Below are 16,175 nucleotides of genomic sequence, written 5' to 3'. Positions count from 1 at the left end.
CTCCGTCTTCAGCAGCAGAGAAATACTATGACTATATGACTATTGTGGCTCTTGCAGAGCGTATTCCCCCGTAACGTAACAACGTGTGCTAAACATAGATGGCTGGTTCTACATCATGCCCTGAGGAGACATACCCCTAGACATTTACTCCGTAGTTTCTTGTTGAAGAGCTAGCTCTTCATAGATTGTCGCAGGTGCTAAGCTACCGTACCAAAAACTGTGGAAGGCTTGCGCACGTAACTCAGCTGTGGTTGCCAACACTCTTGTCATAGTAAATCTGATTAAAAATCTGTTAAAGAGAAATCTTACGGTATTACGGAAAATGGCCTCGGATCTGAAACGGTCCAGGTAATAACCCCCAGTCATCGATCAACGGGGTAGCGGGCCCTACGCCCTCTTATTCCGTGAGCTGACTTGTGAGGCTTCCAAATGTGTTCCATCTCCAGGCTAAACTGCTTCGTATAAAGATGTTCACTGGGGCTTTTTTATATAGATCTGCAGTTTCTCACTGCGTAGCTGTCTGACAAGCCAAAGGTACTCATGTGACTTGAACGATATTGTTTCGACTTTGCCAGCTGCTGCAACACCGTAGAGCAGCATGTGCTTTTCTTTTCTAATTTGCAGTTTTAATTGGTTTCGGCATGGCCTGTCCAGAGATTTTTATTTTATTCGCCCAATGGGCTATGGTCTCCGCACCAGCCACGGTGGGATCTGGATGTTTTCGCGTTAAGCAGCATAACAGTTCTACCTGGTAAGCAGGCTTGATGCTTTGTCACTACAAAGCCTGCATGCGTTATATTTTGGCCTTCGCCCTTTCATGTGAATGGTTCCACATACGGATTGGAGGAGCAGCTGAGCAGGACATAGTCGCGCCCCCCTGGCAGACTTCAAACTCAGCTCCTCAGTGAGACTGCGGGACGCGGAGGAAGTACAATGGCACTCGCTAACATGCCGCAGGAACAGGACCTGCAAGTAATCCAGGACAGTACGGCAAATAGTGAGGAAAATGCAGGTCGGCAGAGTGTCAAGGAAGAGGAATTTGATGACGCTCCCACGCACCTCCCACATTCCGGAACACCACGAGGGCCAAAATATAAACCAGGTCTTTATGTAATTCTTGTCACGTTGCTAGTGGCTGGCTTGATTGCCTGCAGGACAGTGAGTACTAGTGCAGCAAGGCACATTACATCTCGCACAGAGAACGACGGTATATCAGGAGCGCGCGTTAAAGAGAGGCACTTGAGAGAAAATGCCAGAAGCCAGTTTGAAGAAGGTGATAGGGAACAAAGACGATCTTCGTCGACAGGAAAACAAACAGACGGAGATGCAACAGCTGAAGAGGAAGGTGTCCATCTGCGTGGCGCAGTGGAGGACCTCAGAAAGTCCCGTCCACCAGAAGTTGCTATTATGGAAGGCAAACTGGAAAAGTCGCGAAAGCTTTTGAGCGCGGCAGATCGCCTCGCATTTTTAGTAACGGCGCCTCAGGCCAAAGAACTGATAGGAGATGCACATGAACACGTGGAGGAGGCACGCTTGCAGTTTACAAATTCAGGAAACATAATTGCCAGCGAAGAGCAACTCCTGCTCGCAGTACAGGATGTGCGTAAATTGCACCTTGCCGCGATTGCGCAGTGTGACGCTCTCGTGAACAAGGTTGACATGACCGAATTTTTCCCAATGGCAGGCCTGGAAACTGGAGGAGACGAGGCTCCATTGGAAGCCGGCAAACTAAACCCCGAAGACACAGTTCAAAGTATGATGATCACATTCTATGAAATCAAGGATGTCTACTTCGGAATGATCGAACAGTTTCAGGGAGTCGGTCGAGCACCGTTGAACAGCAAGCCATTTGAGAATGAAGAAGATATCAACGTGCTGACTGACATTTCAGAAGACCTTCGTTTCCTGTGGAATGCAGTAGCTTCTCAACAAAACCTCGTGTGGCTTGCAAACGAGTTCAGAAATCGCATTTTCATCGGTTTGAAAGAGCACATGCTAAGTGTTTCCAAAACGCTCCTCGCGTTTTCAGAATCGCGTCTCAAGCACTCGCAAATCACAATTAAGCTAGCAAGAAAAGCACACAAACCCAAGGGATATGCATCAAAAGCATACGAACTCAAATTTGCGGAGAAGAAACTTGCGGAGGCAGAAAATGTGCTGAATGCGCTGCGAGAACGGATTAAGGAACTAGAAGCAACTACAAAATGGGAGGATATGTCTGAGGATACTAAGGTTGTGCTGCTGCAGGAGGCTGAACAGGCCAAGAAGCTAATGCTTGCCCTGCATAAACCTGTATTGGAAGTTCCTCCAATACCGAATGACTTGAAGTTGCAGAGGGAGGAGCTAATTGTAGATGAAGCTGAGGGCGTTCATAATGCCTGCCTTGCGGAGAGTCATGCTGTGCGTGAGCTTTTGAAGGATGCGAAAGCGAGGCTTGAAGCATGGCTAGAGGGTGCTTACAGTGAAGGGATGGACGACACAATTCAACTTAGTGAAGACGTTTACTCTGAGCTGTTGTCCAAAATCAAGCAAATACGCGAGCAAGCGAAGCAGGAGGTGGATGCAGCCGCGCAGTCACTCGTACAAGCGAAGGAAGCGCTGGGCTCAGCAGTTGCTGCTGACCCTCTCAGAGCACAGACGGAACGTTTGGTCAATTTAATAAGTATACGGGAGAAGGCACGCCAACTTGCGCTCGAAAGCGAACGACTAGAGCTGTCCGAACTAGAATTTGCTTCGCTGCAACGCGTAGCTGCTGACGCCAAAATCTACAGATTCCGTGAATCATCTGCAGCCAAGGAACATATAATTACCGACACAAAGAAATACGAAGAAGCGAAACGGGCCGTCGTGCAGTCTGAAACTGTAGTAGAAATGCAGGCAGCTATGAACAGGCTGAGACGGTCAGTGGCGGCAATGAACCGGAACATCGCGAATGACAGAATGAAGAAGGAATCGTAGGCCGACAACTTCGTCGTGGACGGGTTTATTTGTTCCCTTTTGATGGTAAAATCTGTTGATGTTTACCTTTTCTGCTAGGAACACAAACCTGCAGCCATGTGTCTGCGCATTTCAATGCAGTTCGTAGCGGCCATACAGCACTACTGACATGCCGATTTTTTTTTTTCCAAGCGCATGCAAGGCGTGGCCTTGCAGCGCTATTTAGAGGAATTCGGCAGTGAGCTCCTAAACACCAACGGAGAGCTCCTATGGTTTGAATACCATAATGCTAGTAAAGAGATTTCGCAGCTCTTGCGCTTTTTATTCCTGAGCAGTACTTGTACCGGACTTCGTCCGCTGCAACAGAGTTTCCTTGCATTTGTTCCTCCATAGGCACAAGCTCGAGAATAGCAGTTGCCCCTGACCACAACCCAGACACTCTACATTTCAATAGTAGCTCGAAAATTAACCCACCAGATCGCCCGTCTCTAGAAAGACAAGCAACAAAAGTTCCCAGGAGACAACAAGGCTCGTTAAGTATTTGAGCCAGTGTGGATAAATGCGTCTTGCATATGGCAGCCTTGGTCATCCAGCCCCCGGTGGTCAAAAGGTTCTGTAGTGGGGTCTGGATACATTTTTGCTGTCAGTGTTTACTCTCTGCTGATTTCGACACGTGTACAGAAGTCACAGGACCTCAGTTGACGTCATTTGCAGCCCGCGCTTGTGGCCTCACAGTGGATTTCCACATCGCCCACATGCACACTCCATCTGCTCACGTGCATACTAAATCTTCTTGCTATTCCACAAGCCTGCCCCCGGCTGCGTCGGAGTAGACTGAGGGCAGCTTCGTAGAACTACCGTGATGTGTGATTCCACATCACTACCGTGATATGGAATCACACATCACGGTAGTTCTACAATTAAGCCACGTTCGGAGGCACTGCGGGCTCTGCTGTAGCGTGGTCAATGCTCAAGACGCTGCTTCTGGTTGAAAAGAAAGTTTGATGCTTCCGAACTCCATCTTCAGCGTGAGGCATAAATTAAGATTCGTTACTTTAGAATAGTCGTAGTTACTTTCAGAGAAACACCATTAGCTTGGCACCACTTTAAGTGGTACCACTAATTGACAACAGACGACAAGTGAGGAGCAACAACAATCAAAAGCCATTTTAAACGAAACTTAACAGATGCGAAGCGCTCCCCATTTGAACCAGCGGCTCTCTATCAATGAGCTGGCGGCTCTCTATCAATGAGCTGGCCTGCGCCAGTTCGGCTGCCAGCTATCAGTGGCAGATTGACTTCCAATGTAACGCCCTTAAGCCCCAGTTGAGCAACATGGAGGCACCAAAATATAGATCTTGTAGTAATTCAGGCTGCAGTCGCAACGGAGCGAACCGAGTCTTCAGCTGCTGCTGGGCTAGCAACGTTCGCGAATGGTACAGAGCTTCGTGGAAAAAAATGTTTCGATTTCTCAGGCCAAAGGCCTTCAATCAACAGGAAGCTTGCGCCTCAGCGGGGCGCAGAAGCTTCAAGGGAACAAGCTTAGACTCCATAAACCTAAAATCTCGACTGCTGACCCCTTGAGCCTATGCTGCATTCCTGAAACCCTAGGGCTGTTGTGTCTCTTATATGCGTTTAGGTTCGCAGTAAGCATTGACCAGCGTAGCTGCTGTAGCATCAATGTCAGCCATGAGAGGCTTCATAGCTTGTTTCGGGTGGAGGGGAAAAAGAGAAAAGCGAACAGGCGTAAGATCGGCTGCTGCCATCCCCTTGTTGCTGCGGGTCGAGTTTTTCCCTCTGTTTCCCTTGTGCTGCTTCTGGAGGTGCTGCTTCTCAAGCTGCTGCAGTATCCGTAGAGCCCTTGCTTCAGCCAATACGTAACACACCAAAGCGCCCGAGTATGCCCTGAAAGAGAAACACGCCAGCGGATGTTCAACGTGTAAGGTGTAAAAACATTTGAAATGTTTACCACAAGCGCAGCAAATTCTGTACTTTAAACTATTATCAATCCATAAGCTTCAGTGAACATCGAAAGTCTCAGGAGCACGCCCAAGAAGACACATCTCCATGTTGAAAGTTTAATGCCCAACGCTGCTCATCTTATGAGCTGACTCTGCGGGTTTCGAAATACGGCCAACATCTAATTTATAGACTTTACCCTTCCATCTGTCGAAGGTAATTTAGCGAGAGAACAGGAAATGAGTCTTCAACTCTGTAGGGAGCCACGCTGTGCATTTGGAGACACACACAACGGCGCAAGTACACATGGGCAGGTAAAAGGGCAGAAACAGTGGAGCTCAAGAGGGCGAAGAAATGCAAAGAAGAAAACAACGCGAAAATAGGACAAGCAACGGGCACGCAAACAGGCCTTGAATGCTTGATCACACTACCCATACAGCAACAGCTGCAGCAACACAACTAAATTACGCTTACCAACAGCAGCAACAACAGCGGCAACGTAAAAAGAAAACCCACAGGAGCAGCAGAATCAACGGACAGGGCAAAAGTAACGCTAACAGCAAACGCCTACGCTTCAATAGCAGCTTTGATAGTGCGCTCTAGGGTATCTGTAGTTGCTGTTGCTGCGTCCAATGTATGGACAGCATAGTCAACTGCAGCAGCGACAAAAAGAGAATTGGGATGCAGTAAATCCAATAGGTCGAAGCCCAAGTTCCTACGTGCACGCGAACAAACGGCACATATGGCACACGACTGCTGCTGCTGCTGCTGGTCAAAATGTTGCTGCCAATGGCATGGCTGCTGCAGCCAATGTTTTCACTGAGGAAGCTGTTAACGCTGCCGCTTGTTGCGTTGTGTGAGCTGTGGGCCAACTTTGGTGGCGGCGTTGGCTGTCTCTGTACTCCACGGTATTTTGCCTTCATTTTCTTCTTTTTCGTTTTGAACCTAGTGTTTTATCTTTACGCCAATTCGTCCCAAGTTAGACAGTTCAGTGGTTGAGTCGCATGAATCTCAAGCTATTGAAGTTAGTCTGCTGCTCGGGTTTATTTTAACTCACGATGCATGCGCTAGGGTTAGGGGGCTGTTCTTGTCTTTGTGCTTCGACAAGCTCATCAAGAATTCTGGTTGCCGCAGTATGTGCCTAACACAGAATGCAGAGCAGCGCAGTAAACCAGCTAGCTAGCGACTTAGCTAGCCAGCTGAATAGGCACTCTCACTGCGCTGGAGCTAGCAGTTGGTGCTGGACAGTTGGGGCTAATAGCTAACTAGCGTGCCTAGCTAATTGCAGCTGCTAGCTAGCTACTGCGGCTAGCTTCCTTATTTGGCTAGGCTGCGGTTACAGGCATTCAGCTATTGTGGCTAGCCAGCTAGCCAGCTACGTAGCTTTTGGTCGAACTGCCTTACTCGTTGAGGAGAGCAAACGTTTCGTCGAAGTCGAGTGGCCGCTCCTTGACAAACGCGTCCTGCAGAATGCATTTGCAAATAACAACAGGGAACAGAATATAAGCGTAGCAACATTTCGAAGTAAAACAGATGAAAAAAGCCGAGACGCAGTCCTTATACTGAGACTTGTGCTTCAGATCTCAAACCCCCCAGCGCAGCGCTCCGGCTGCAGGCCCTACTACACTTTCGCAAACCATTATCTTACGGCGTCTTCTTGCAGCATTTCCTTAAAGGCGTGGCCCAGCTCGTGGGCCAACACCTTCAGCTGCGCAAACAGGAAGCGCCCAAAGTAAAAACGAAAAACCCTAAACCACACTTCTACGCGATACAGGCGTTTCTGTTGCCTGAGTCCTCTCACCAAGACCCCCCGTGACTCCCAAGCCCCACATTTTAGGTCTTAGATCTTAAGCTGTGAACCTCACTTCTTGCAGGTCCAGTAACCTCGCTTGCATGTGTTTGGGTGGAGGCAGTTGCGCATGCACAGCGTGGTGGAGAGCCCCCAGTTTGATATGGCAGGGGAAGGAGGGTGGCCTTGGGGGCTGCAGGTAGTGTGACAGACGCAGCGGAAAAAATGGGTGGTAATACAGAAAACCCAAAAAGCGGCATTTAGATAGACTGGAAGCAGGAGCTGTAGGTACACCCCAAGCCCCTGACTCGGAAAGCGGGGTGTAGGCACTCAGCTGAGCACACAGAGAGCCAAATAAGTCCTTTGGCGGATGGCTAGCTGAGCTAGCCACGCCAGCCTGGCCACTTGGGATATCTGAGAGAGTATCCCCAGCACGGCTAGCCGGGCCAGCTAGGGGAGGGTGGCTATCTCCGGAGGCGTGGCTAGCTGAGCTAGCCGGGGCTTGGCTAGCTGAGCTAGCCACGGCTTGGCTAGCTGCAGACTGCCGAGGCTGGGAGTGGGCTGAAGTGTCATAAACGGCAAAAACTTCGCCCAAGTATGAAAAGCCGTTGAATGACCTGGACACAGACCGTAGGCCGCCACGCGCAAGCCTCACGCTGTTAGCTCTAAACCCTAAACCCTAAACCGTAAACCCTGAACCATAGAGTCTGAACCCGCCACCCCTTGAGCCGGCCCAAAGCTCTTACTCATAACCTTAATATCTAATGCCACAGCCCTCGTCGTGTTCACACTTGTGCAAGTCCAAACTGTTAACACTTACTTCCCCTTATACTTCAAAAAAGGGTTTAGGGTTTAGTGCCTTGCTCGCCTGCCGTATCCTCTCCACTGTTTCTTCAGCAGCGGCTCCAGCCTAAGGCCCAGAGCAGCAGCTAGCTGGTGCGGCAGCTGGCTAGCTGAAAGAGACTCAGGGAACCAAGCAGCAGCTTCCAAGTCGCTTGCGCCCCGCCCATAGGCCTGGGCGCAAACCCTAAACCCTAAACCCTAAGCCCTAAACGCTAAACCCTTAGCTCTAAACGCTAGTCCCTGAAGACTACACAACAGGCGACAACGCAGGCAGTCTGGGACGCAGCTTCCGTACCCTCAGAGCTGCTGCTAACCACTGGTCAACCGTGGGACGCCACTGCTGCAATCTTGGCTGCTGCTCCCGCTGCTGTTGCTGCTGTTGCTGCTGCTGCCGCAGAGCGTTTCTCAGCTGCTGGGGAGCCCTTTGTTCTGCAGCAAGGCCAATAGACCGCAGCAGCAGCGGCACTTGCCTCCAGTAGTGGCCCTCTGCTGTTTGTCTTTTGATGCGCAGTTCCGCCCAGCAAGAGTAGCCGCAGCTAGCTGCAATTTGCTGCCTCTGCTGCAGCAGCAGCAGCAGCTGCTGCAGCAGCTGCTGCTGCTGCGGCCGGTGCGCCTCGTTCCTCAGCCGCGCCCACTGCGTCACCAAGTCTTTGCCTGCAGCCTTTTCTGAACTGAGGGCTTGGGCTGAGGGTTTAGGGTTTGGGCTTTGGGGGGAAGAGGGTTTAGGGTTTAGGGTTTGCAGCAGCGCCAAAACAGTCTCATAGTTCGAACCCTCATAAGGCACATGAAGAGCTCCCCTGCTGTCCGTCTTGTACAGCTGCTGCAGCAGCTTAGCGCCGGAGCCCACCAGGCAGGCAGCAGCAACAACCAACTCCCTGCATGCAGCAGCAGCAGCAGCAAAATCCCTGCATGCAGCAGCAACAACCAACTTCCCGCATGCAGCAGCAACAGCCAACTCCTTTCACGCAGCAGCAACAAAATGCGTGCATGCAGCAGCAACAGAAAAATCCCTGCATGCAGCAGCAACAATAAATTCCCTGCATGCAGCAGCAGAGCAGCAGCCGCAGTTCCTGGGGCCCCCGCCCTTTGGGGGAGCCTGGCGCGAGGCAGAGGCTGGCACCCTGGTGCCCGCTTCCCTTAGGTTCCAGGGTTTAGGGTTTAGGGTTTAGGGTTTACGGTCTTGTGGTAGCTTTCGCGACGGCGCGACAAAAGCGGGAACTCGTTTCGTCCACCAGCCGTTGCTGCTCCAAGGTAAGGCCCCGGCAAGCAGCAGCAGCTTCTTCTCCCTCAAGCTTCTCATGCTGCTGCTGCTGTTTCTGCTGCTGCTGTTGCTGCTGCTGCCGCTGCTGCAAGAGAAGGCTGTCTATGAGCGCCTCCAGGGGTCTTATTGCGAAATGCGAAGTTAAGAAAGACGGCTTGACGAAGCAGCAGTAATTCAGCTGCTGCTGCAGCTGGCAAGTCCGGTCTATCAGGTATGCCAGATACCGCTGCTGCTCCTGCTGCTCGTGCTGCTGCTGCTGCTGCTGCTGCTGCTGTAGACCACGGCGCACTGCAGCACGGAGGGTCCTGGAGGCTCTCACTGCAGCAATCCAGTTAAAATCGTAGGGGAACAAAGGGCCTTCATGGAAAACTTGCTGCCTCTGCGAAATGGCAGCTGCCGCGGCTACAGCTGATGGTGTTTGCAGCTCCCGCTGCTTCTGCTGCTGCTGCTGCGCTGCAGCAAATTGCTGCGGCGTCTGCACAGAGCACACAAGGGTCTGGCGGCCTCTACACAGGCCCCATAAGCCGTGAAGGGCTAAGTAAAAGTGCTCCCGTGCGGCCATCACTGCTGCAGTTGCTGCTGGAGAGCTAAATGCCCGTGAAAGCCGTCCATAGTCAGGGCGGCAGCGGCAGCAGCTGCCGCGGCCTCGCTGGTACTTATTTTGACTATGTCCTGGAAGTCAAAAAGAGAAGATGAGCTCAACAAAACGGTGGGAAAGGCTCCTGGTGCCCCCAAGGCCAGCAGTGGTGGCCCCTGGATGCCTTCGAAAGAGCAGCAGCATACGATTATGGCATTGCTGGGAGGGGTAAGGAGCTGCAAATAGCCCCGGATCAGAGTGACTACAAGATATATATGGTATTTAATTGAATAATTTAGCCTAATTTTTAAGACCTGCTCTAAAACGGCGAACATACCCCCTGTTCTAAGTAGGGGCTCCAGCCGTTCCTGTTGGGGCTCGGGCTGCTGCTGTTAGCTTTGTCTCGAGTTGGTAGCAACTTTAATACTTTTCTCATTCAATGATTTCTCATGTTTTTTGGAAGGATTAAAATGCATGGCGTAAGGTCCAGTGTGTGCAGCCGTGGTTCAGTTTGCACGGCTCGCCAGCAGCGCCGATACGAAATGCATCTTTTTCATTCATGTTTCCCACGGACTTCTTGCGACATTACAATCACAATAAAACTCAATTAGCGCCAGGAACGTTCTTTTTCAGTTCTTCTACTATTCCATGCGGTGTTTTCCTCAGATCACTGCAGTTACAGGTTACAGAAGAATTAAATCGCCGCATGAACCCGTCTCACTTATACAACTGTGTATCCCTGTTTCACTTCCCGAAAAAACATTCAAATTACCTGCAAGGCTTTGGTGGAAAGCCTACATGCTTTGCAAGTCTCGCCTTTAGAGTGCTGCCCCCGCTGCATTCTTGGCTCTTGCACATGTTTGCAATTAGCTGAAACCTGTCTGAGTTCTACTCAGAGTTTTGGCCTTCGTGTTGTCTCTGTAGCCAATTAGTTGAATTGCTTTTAATGCTTTAGTCCTACTGACACGTGTAGGTGGTTTGTTTGGTCACTACTCTACTCTTTTATAGTGCATTTTCCGAATTAACTTCATTTGGGTCATTTGACAAGCTGGATTTAGCAGTTCCTGTGGGCAAGTCTTTTATCCTTAATCTGCAGCTGCCTATATTTTCACAAAATCATTTCTATTACTTAGCCGCTTGCGCCACTTATCGCTGCTTCAATAATTGCAACAAATTGCCCTGCTGAAAGTCATTCAGTTCTTACAGGCTTGTAATTGATTCCACCAGTGTCCTTGGTAAGTTTAAGCCTTGTCTTTCAAAAAAAAGCTAATTATAAAGCTGTACGTGAGAAGCCAGCTATATGTCGCAGGCGACCTAATGATACTTCCGCCGTTCAATTGTGATGAAGTGTTTTCTTTCGTGTACGGTAATTGTGACTGCTCGTTTCGGAACAATTTTTGCAAAGCTGCTTGCTTTAACATTTGCACTTATCATGTCGTATCAAACTGTTTGCGAATACCAGTTAAAGCAGTACATAAAAAGGGAAAAAGACGGCCGTTGCGCACAGGATCGTTATAAATTGCAAACAGTTGATCCCGCATTTTGTTCTTCTGTTTAATTTGACACAAATCCAGAAGAACATTCTGTTTATTTTGACACAAATCCTCTAAACTAAATGAAGGAGCCACCACTTTAAGGCAGCAGCCACACACAAAGGGCGGAACTCCCAAGTCAGCCATCAATTTATTAGCATTTAGGAAGCTTAGAGGGTTGCGGGGCCAAGATGAGATTTTCAGGCTGGGGAGCCCCTACTAAATCTGCAAAGTTTTATAACTAACAGGCAATGGGGTACTTAGAAGTCGATACTTAGAAGTGGACAACTAAGCTGAAGGTGAAGGACAAAATAGTAAACACCAAGGGGCACTTTGGGAAGCAAAAGCCTCTTTTGTGCAAAAACTGCCGGCAACCGGTGAAATTTTCTGACTATAAACAAAAAACATTAAAACATTCAGACTGAAAGAGGGCAAAAAGCTTCCAAGACAAGGTGGCAAGTTCGAAAGAATGGGGCCCATAAGTTGAATGCACTTATGCGCAGATCTTCTGCATGTTGTATCCTTTTGATCCTCTGTGCAACAAGGCAAATGAAGGCAGAACTAGAAAACAAACATTTTCAGTAGGGGCATATCCCTTGCAGCCGGAGGTTCTGCCGAAGAATTCATTGCGGATTGGTGCCAGTCCTTGAGAGCCAAAGTTGCAGCTACTGACTGATTCAAGAAAGGTGAAACCTTTCTTGAGGCTTACTTGGATTCTACCTGAGTGATTTATGAACATGTATTGAGCCTGTGATCCACTTCTTTGATAAAATTTCTAGTTTTCTGCATGCAGTTGCACCTACGAAGCCAGAAATCAGGCTGGTTCCAGTGCCCCCAACATAAAATGGCGCTAAATGATAGGTGCTTACTAAGGGGGGTTTGCAACGGGATATTTTGGCTTGTTTGCCGCTATTCGGGTCCTCTGGACGTCTCCTCATGGCACTGAACCCTAAACCCTAAACCCTAAACCCCAAACCCTCAAAGCAGTGGCGACAGACTCGGCACCGCTGGAGCTGCTGTACAGGGAGCACGTGAACTCCTTGAAGTGCACGGCGGTTACTCGCTGTTGTACAGAGCTATGGAAGAGAAGAAACTAAACAATTCAGAACTTCGGTCTTTGAAGAGCTGCCTGAACACACTTGATGTTCTGCGGCTTGGGGAAGCGCCCAGACAAAGTGAGGAACTCTAGGACACCTCTGGTGAGCTCTAAGCACTCTGTAATCTCAAGCACTCTCTAACCTCATATATACTGCTGAAGGAATTACGCAGAGTAAAACAAATCACTAGTTGCCCCCGCAAGTCCCAGCAGTACGAAATAGTCGGTGGCAGGACACATTAGAGAAAAGACAGCAGTAGGCGAGCCAAGGCTTCTGCAAAAGGACCTTTAATGAATTTCTGAAATTCAAAAATAATTAAACAGCTGTGAGGAGGACACCGCCAAACTAACCCACAGCGCGTGTGCGTTCTGTGCCAATTCAAGTCCTAGAGAGAGTCCTGAAAACAGTCCCGGACTCCTGTCCTGCGTCGGCGGCGAGTATTCCATGAAGAACTTCAATTATATTTCCAAATTAGAAGGCCAAAGTTGTACGACAGGAGAGAATAGCTGCAGTTGTTGATCTGGAGGAGGTCACTTAGCATCCATGCAAAACAGCTGCACTCCAACCTGCAGTGCAAACGCGGGAGCCAACTTGCAGCAACGAAAAGGCAATGTTGATATTTATATTGAATTAAAGTCAAAACGTTTTACTTTTTCATGTAAATTGAGGAAAAGTCGGTCCTTTTCTGGTACGATCTGGCCCACTTCCGTGCCTCCTAGCTGCTGTGGCAGGCGGAGCGTGAAGCACGCACAGCGCAGAACCTCACCGTAGATTCTGAGGATGCAGTGAGCTGCAGCACAAGATTTTGTGTTTGTATTTGCTATAGTGCATTAAAGCAAGAAACTTGGTGGCTTTTTGGGGAAATATGTTTCTAGAAACTTCCTAAGGCCCCTAAGGCGAGCTGTATTCCGCTCAGTCCACCCATACATGGATGTAGTCCATACGTGGATATCCTAACTGCTCATATGAATGCACAATCACTTATTGGTATCCAAAAAACAAAAAAGGACATTTAAAAATACAAGTTACCAATCGTGTTCTGACATTGCACCGATTTAAATGCTGATGTTTACGACGTCACTGCCACTGCCCGCTACGGTTCCCTGAAAACCTGCAGGGGCTCTTAGGCCTTGCCCGAGACTTGAGCCCGTTCATAGGTGATTATTGTCAAATTGACAATTAAAACCAGAATACTAAGTTTGGAAAGCTTTGGGTTTTGTCTGTGCGCCGCAGCGCAGTGCCGCGCACCACGAGGCTTCGGAACAGACTCCGGCGCAGCTCAAAGCCCACTCACTCCTTTAGGGGCCTGCGAAGCTGCAAAGTGATTAAATCTGCAGTGTCTGCGTGGCGCAGCAAATATGCAAGTCTTTGCTGCTGCCAGCCACAAGCCAGAGGCTCAAGGTTGCCTGGGCCTGCAGGCTGTCGCCAGCCCCAGTGTCCGGGTTTCCCCGACTAAGGGGGCTCTTTTTTGCGTCTTTTCCCCTTTAACACAATTCTAAAGTTTTATTTCAGCATTTGGCACTGGAAAATTGCATATTTGTGTTGAAACGACACTCAACACTGCCAAGCACTGGATGACCGGAGGCCCGTCGATTCCCGTGCCAGCCGATCCTCGCAGTGAGCTGCCAGGGGCACAGCAGCTCTGCTGCTGCCCACTGGCGTTATTGAAACAAGTTTTTATAATTTTTTATTCATTAGAGCGAACAGCTTCCTTCTGAGGCTCCAATTGATTGGTCTTAAATGGATGGTCACCTTGCGCGCACAGGGACGGCGGTTTCACTGATCCGGCGCTGCTCCTGCAGCAGCTGCAGCAACAACAACAACAGCATCAGCAGCAGCAGCTTCTACTCCAGATCCTGCAGCGGCTTCGCTGCTCCTGCGCCCCGAAACCCCAGACACGCGCAGCAGCGTTTTGCTGCTGCTGCCGTGGCTTTGCAATGCGGCCTGCAGGCTGTTGGACTTTTCACAGAGATCCCCGCAGCAAATTAGCCCTTCTATTTCTGTGGCTGTTCTGCTGCTCTTGTGGCACACTGGCAGCAACACCAGCAGCAGCAGCAGCAGCAGCAAGGAGGCTGCGAACAGTACCCCTACGTAATGCGTCTGCTGCCGCTGCTGCTGCTCCGCCCCAGCTCCGCCCGTGGGCCAGCGTTGGAGTGGACACGCGTCTCCTGGAGCGCAGCAGCAGCAGCAGCAGCAGCAGCAGCGGGAACCTGCAGCTAACTGCAAATGCACCGGCCCTGCAGCAGAGCTTCCAGCCAACAAAACGGCGCTCTGTGTCTGTGGGGCGGGGCTGGCTAGCAGCTGCTGCTCTTTGCATCTTTGCAGCAGCTTATTTGGTGCTGCGCTGCTCTCGTGCTGCAGCTGCTTCCGCGCTGCAGCAGCAGCAAGGGCTTGCTTCGCGTGAGCTAGCTGGGGACAGGAGCAGAGAAGACGGCCACGGCGAGAACGCCGGCAGAAGCAGCAGCAGCAGCTGGGACTGCTTGGGGCCGGGGTATGCCCCGCCAGCTGCTGCTGTTGCTGCTGCTGCTGCAAATGCTGTTGCTGATCTTGCAGAAGCTCCTGCTATGCCTGCAGAAGCTAATCTTGCGGGCACAGAGGACGGCGCTGCTGCTGCTGCAGGAGGCGGTGCTGCTGCTGCTGCAGGAGGCGGTGCTGCTGCTGACGCTGGTGCTGCTGCTGCAGGAGGCGGCGTTGATGCCGCTGCAGGAGGCGGCGTTGCTGCTGCTGCAGTAGAGGGCGCTGCTGTTGCTGCTGCTGCAGCAGACGACGTTGATGCTGCTGCTGCCGCTGCTGCAGAAGGCGGCGTTGATGTTGCTGGCGCTGGCGCCGCCGCTGCAGCAGGCGGATTTGATGCTGCTGCAGGAGGCGGCATTGAAGCTGTTGCTGCAGGAGAGGGCGCTGCTGTTGCTGGTGCTGCTGCTGCAGCAGGAGGCAGCGCTGCTGCTGCTGGTTGGAATGACAGGGCTGGGGGGTCGGATGTTCCTGCTACTGCAGCAGATGCCGGCGCAGCAGCGTCTGCTGCAGCAGCGTCTGCTGCAGCAGAAGCTGCTGCAGCAGAAGCTCAAGAAGCGGCGCTGGAGAGGCGCGCAGCAGCAGTGCTGCGGCAGGCGAAGCGGCTGATGCTGCTGGGGGGGCGGATGCTGCCGCTGCTGCCGGAGTGGCAGCAGTCTTCGGGAATAGTTGTGCTGCTGTCGCTGGTGACGCAGGAACTTGCTGCGCTGCGCTGCTTGCTGGGGCCGCTGCTGCAGCAGCAGTACCGCGCAGCAGCAAGAGCTGTTGAACACGAAGGCCGCAGACTCGTGCGGCGCTGGAAGAGCAGCAGCAACTTGACGGGAATGGTGCGGCGGGCGCGGCGGCTGCTGCGGGTGCTGCTGCGCTCCGCAGAGCTGGTGGCTGCAGCGCCGCCGCCGCAGTACGGCGCGCAGCAGCAGCTGCTGCTGGAGACCTTGGAGTCCAGCAGCTTCGTGCTGCAGCGCTGCAGCGACGTGCTGCTGCTGCTGCTGCCCTGGACGCAGCAGCTGCACGAGGCCAAGTACTTCGCTGCTGTCTGCCGCAGGCAGCGCCTCAACAAACTCGGGCTGGCCTCCTGGGGCGGCTTCGCGCCTGCGGAGCTGGGCACTTCCATTGCGCACTTTTTGTCCAAAACGAGGTCTTGTCGCGGCTATTTTTTTGCATCTTTTTTCTTCATTTATGAATTCTTTGCTCTCTGCGAAAGAGGGGCCAAGCAGGGCGTTCTGACGTGGCGAACCCACTCAGTTCCGCACGTCGACAGCTGCCCGCCGCTGCAGCAGCAGCTGCAGCAGCACGTCGCAGCAACGCTGCCGCAGCTGCGCAACCTCCTCAAGACCTTCCACAGCGCCATCTTCGCAGCAGCAAGAGCTGCTGCTGCTTCCCGAGACGTCCGCTCCGCCAGTTTGCTGCTCGCCGAGAGCCAGCAGCACCGAAGGGCCTGGGGAGTTCCCGAGGAAACGCTTGCTGCTGCTGCTGCTCTCGGCGCCAGCAGCAACACTTTGAACTTTCTCCACCGCTGCCTCGTCCCACGCACCGTCAGAGCCGCTGCTCCTGCTGCTGCTGCTGAGGGCGAGGAGGAGGAGGACTATGCAGCTCTTCCTGCTGCTGATGATGATGCTATTGCTGCTGCTGAAGAGGAGGAGGCTGCTGCAGCGCTCTATGAGGGGCC

General features: G+C 51.6%; 4 protein-coding genes across 4 annotated transcripts in view; 2 read left to right on the top strand and 2 right to left on the bottom strand.

The window, feature by feature from the left end:
* Positions 1 to 933: 933 nt before the first annotated feature.
* On the top strand, positions 934 to 2,958 carry ETH_00003865 (uncharacterized protein; the record flags this gene model as incomplete). Its single annotated transcript, XM_013377596.1, has 1 exon — positions 934 to 2,958. The coding sequence occupies one exon, from the start codon at positions 934 to 936 to the stop codon at positions 2,956 to 2,958; it is 2,025 nt and encodes a 674-aa protein (XP_013233050.1).
* A 1,604-nt stretch (positions 2,959 to 4,562) lies between these two features.
* On the bottom strand, positions 4,563 to 6,791 carry ETH_00003860 (uncharacterized protein; the record flags this gene model as incomplete). The annotated part of the gene is made up of 6 exons (XM_013377595.1): positions 4,563 to 4,842; positions 5,468 to 5,611; positions 5,954 to 6,037; positions 6,301 to 6,359; positions 6,545 to 6,604; positions 6,762 to 6,791. 6 exons carry the CDS (start codon positions 6,789 to 6,791, stop codon positions 4,563 to 4,565), a joined length of 657 nt encoding a protein of 218 aa, XP_013233049.1.
* A 746-nt stretch (positions 6,792 to 7,537) lies between these two features.
* Positions 7,538 to 9,351, bottom strand: ETH_00003855 (uncharacterized protein; the record flags this gene model as incomplete). The annotated part of the gene is made up of 3 exons (XM_013377594.1): positions 7,538 to 7,699; positions 7,824 to 8,403; positions 8,705 to 9,351. 3 exons carry the CDS (start codon positions 9,349 to 9,351, stop codon positions 7,538 to 7,540), a joined length of 1,389 nt encoding a protein of 462 aa, XP_013233048.1.
* A 4,581-nt stretch (positions 9,352 to 13,932) lies between these two features.
* The window catches only part of ETH_00003850 (uncharacterized protein), a gene marked incomplete at both ends in the record, with an annotated part of 2,835 nt that continues 592 nt past the window's right edge, over positions 13,933 to 16,175 (top strand). The window contains one exon of the mRNA XM_013377593.1: positions 13,933 to 16,041. Coding sequence (XP_013233047.1) covers positions 13,933 to 16,041 — 2,109 coding nt within the window. The remainder of the gene's footprint in view (positions 16,042 to 16,175) is intronic.

The sequence above is a fragment of the Eimeria tenella genome, genomic scaffold, assembly GCF_000499545.2.
Source record: "Eimeria tenella Houghton genomic scaffold, Eth_scaff57, whole genome shotgun sequence".
Classification (NCBI taxonomy): domain Eukaryota; phylum Apicomplexa; class Conoidasida; order Eucoccidiorida; family Eimeriidae; genus Eimeria; species Eimeria tenella.
Note: the sequence above shows the minus strand (reverse complement) of the source record. Positions and strands in the feature narration are given on the sequence as shown.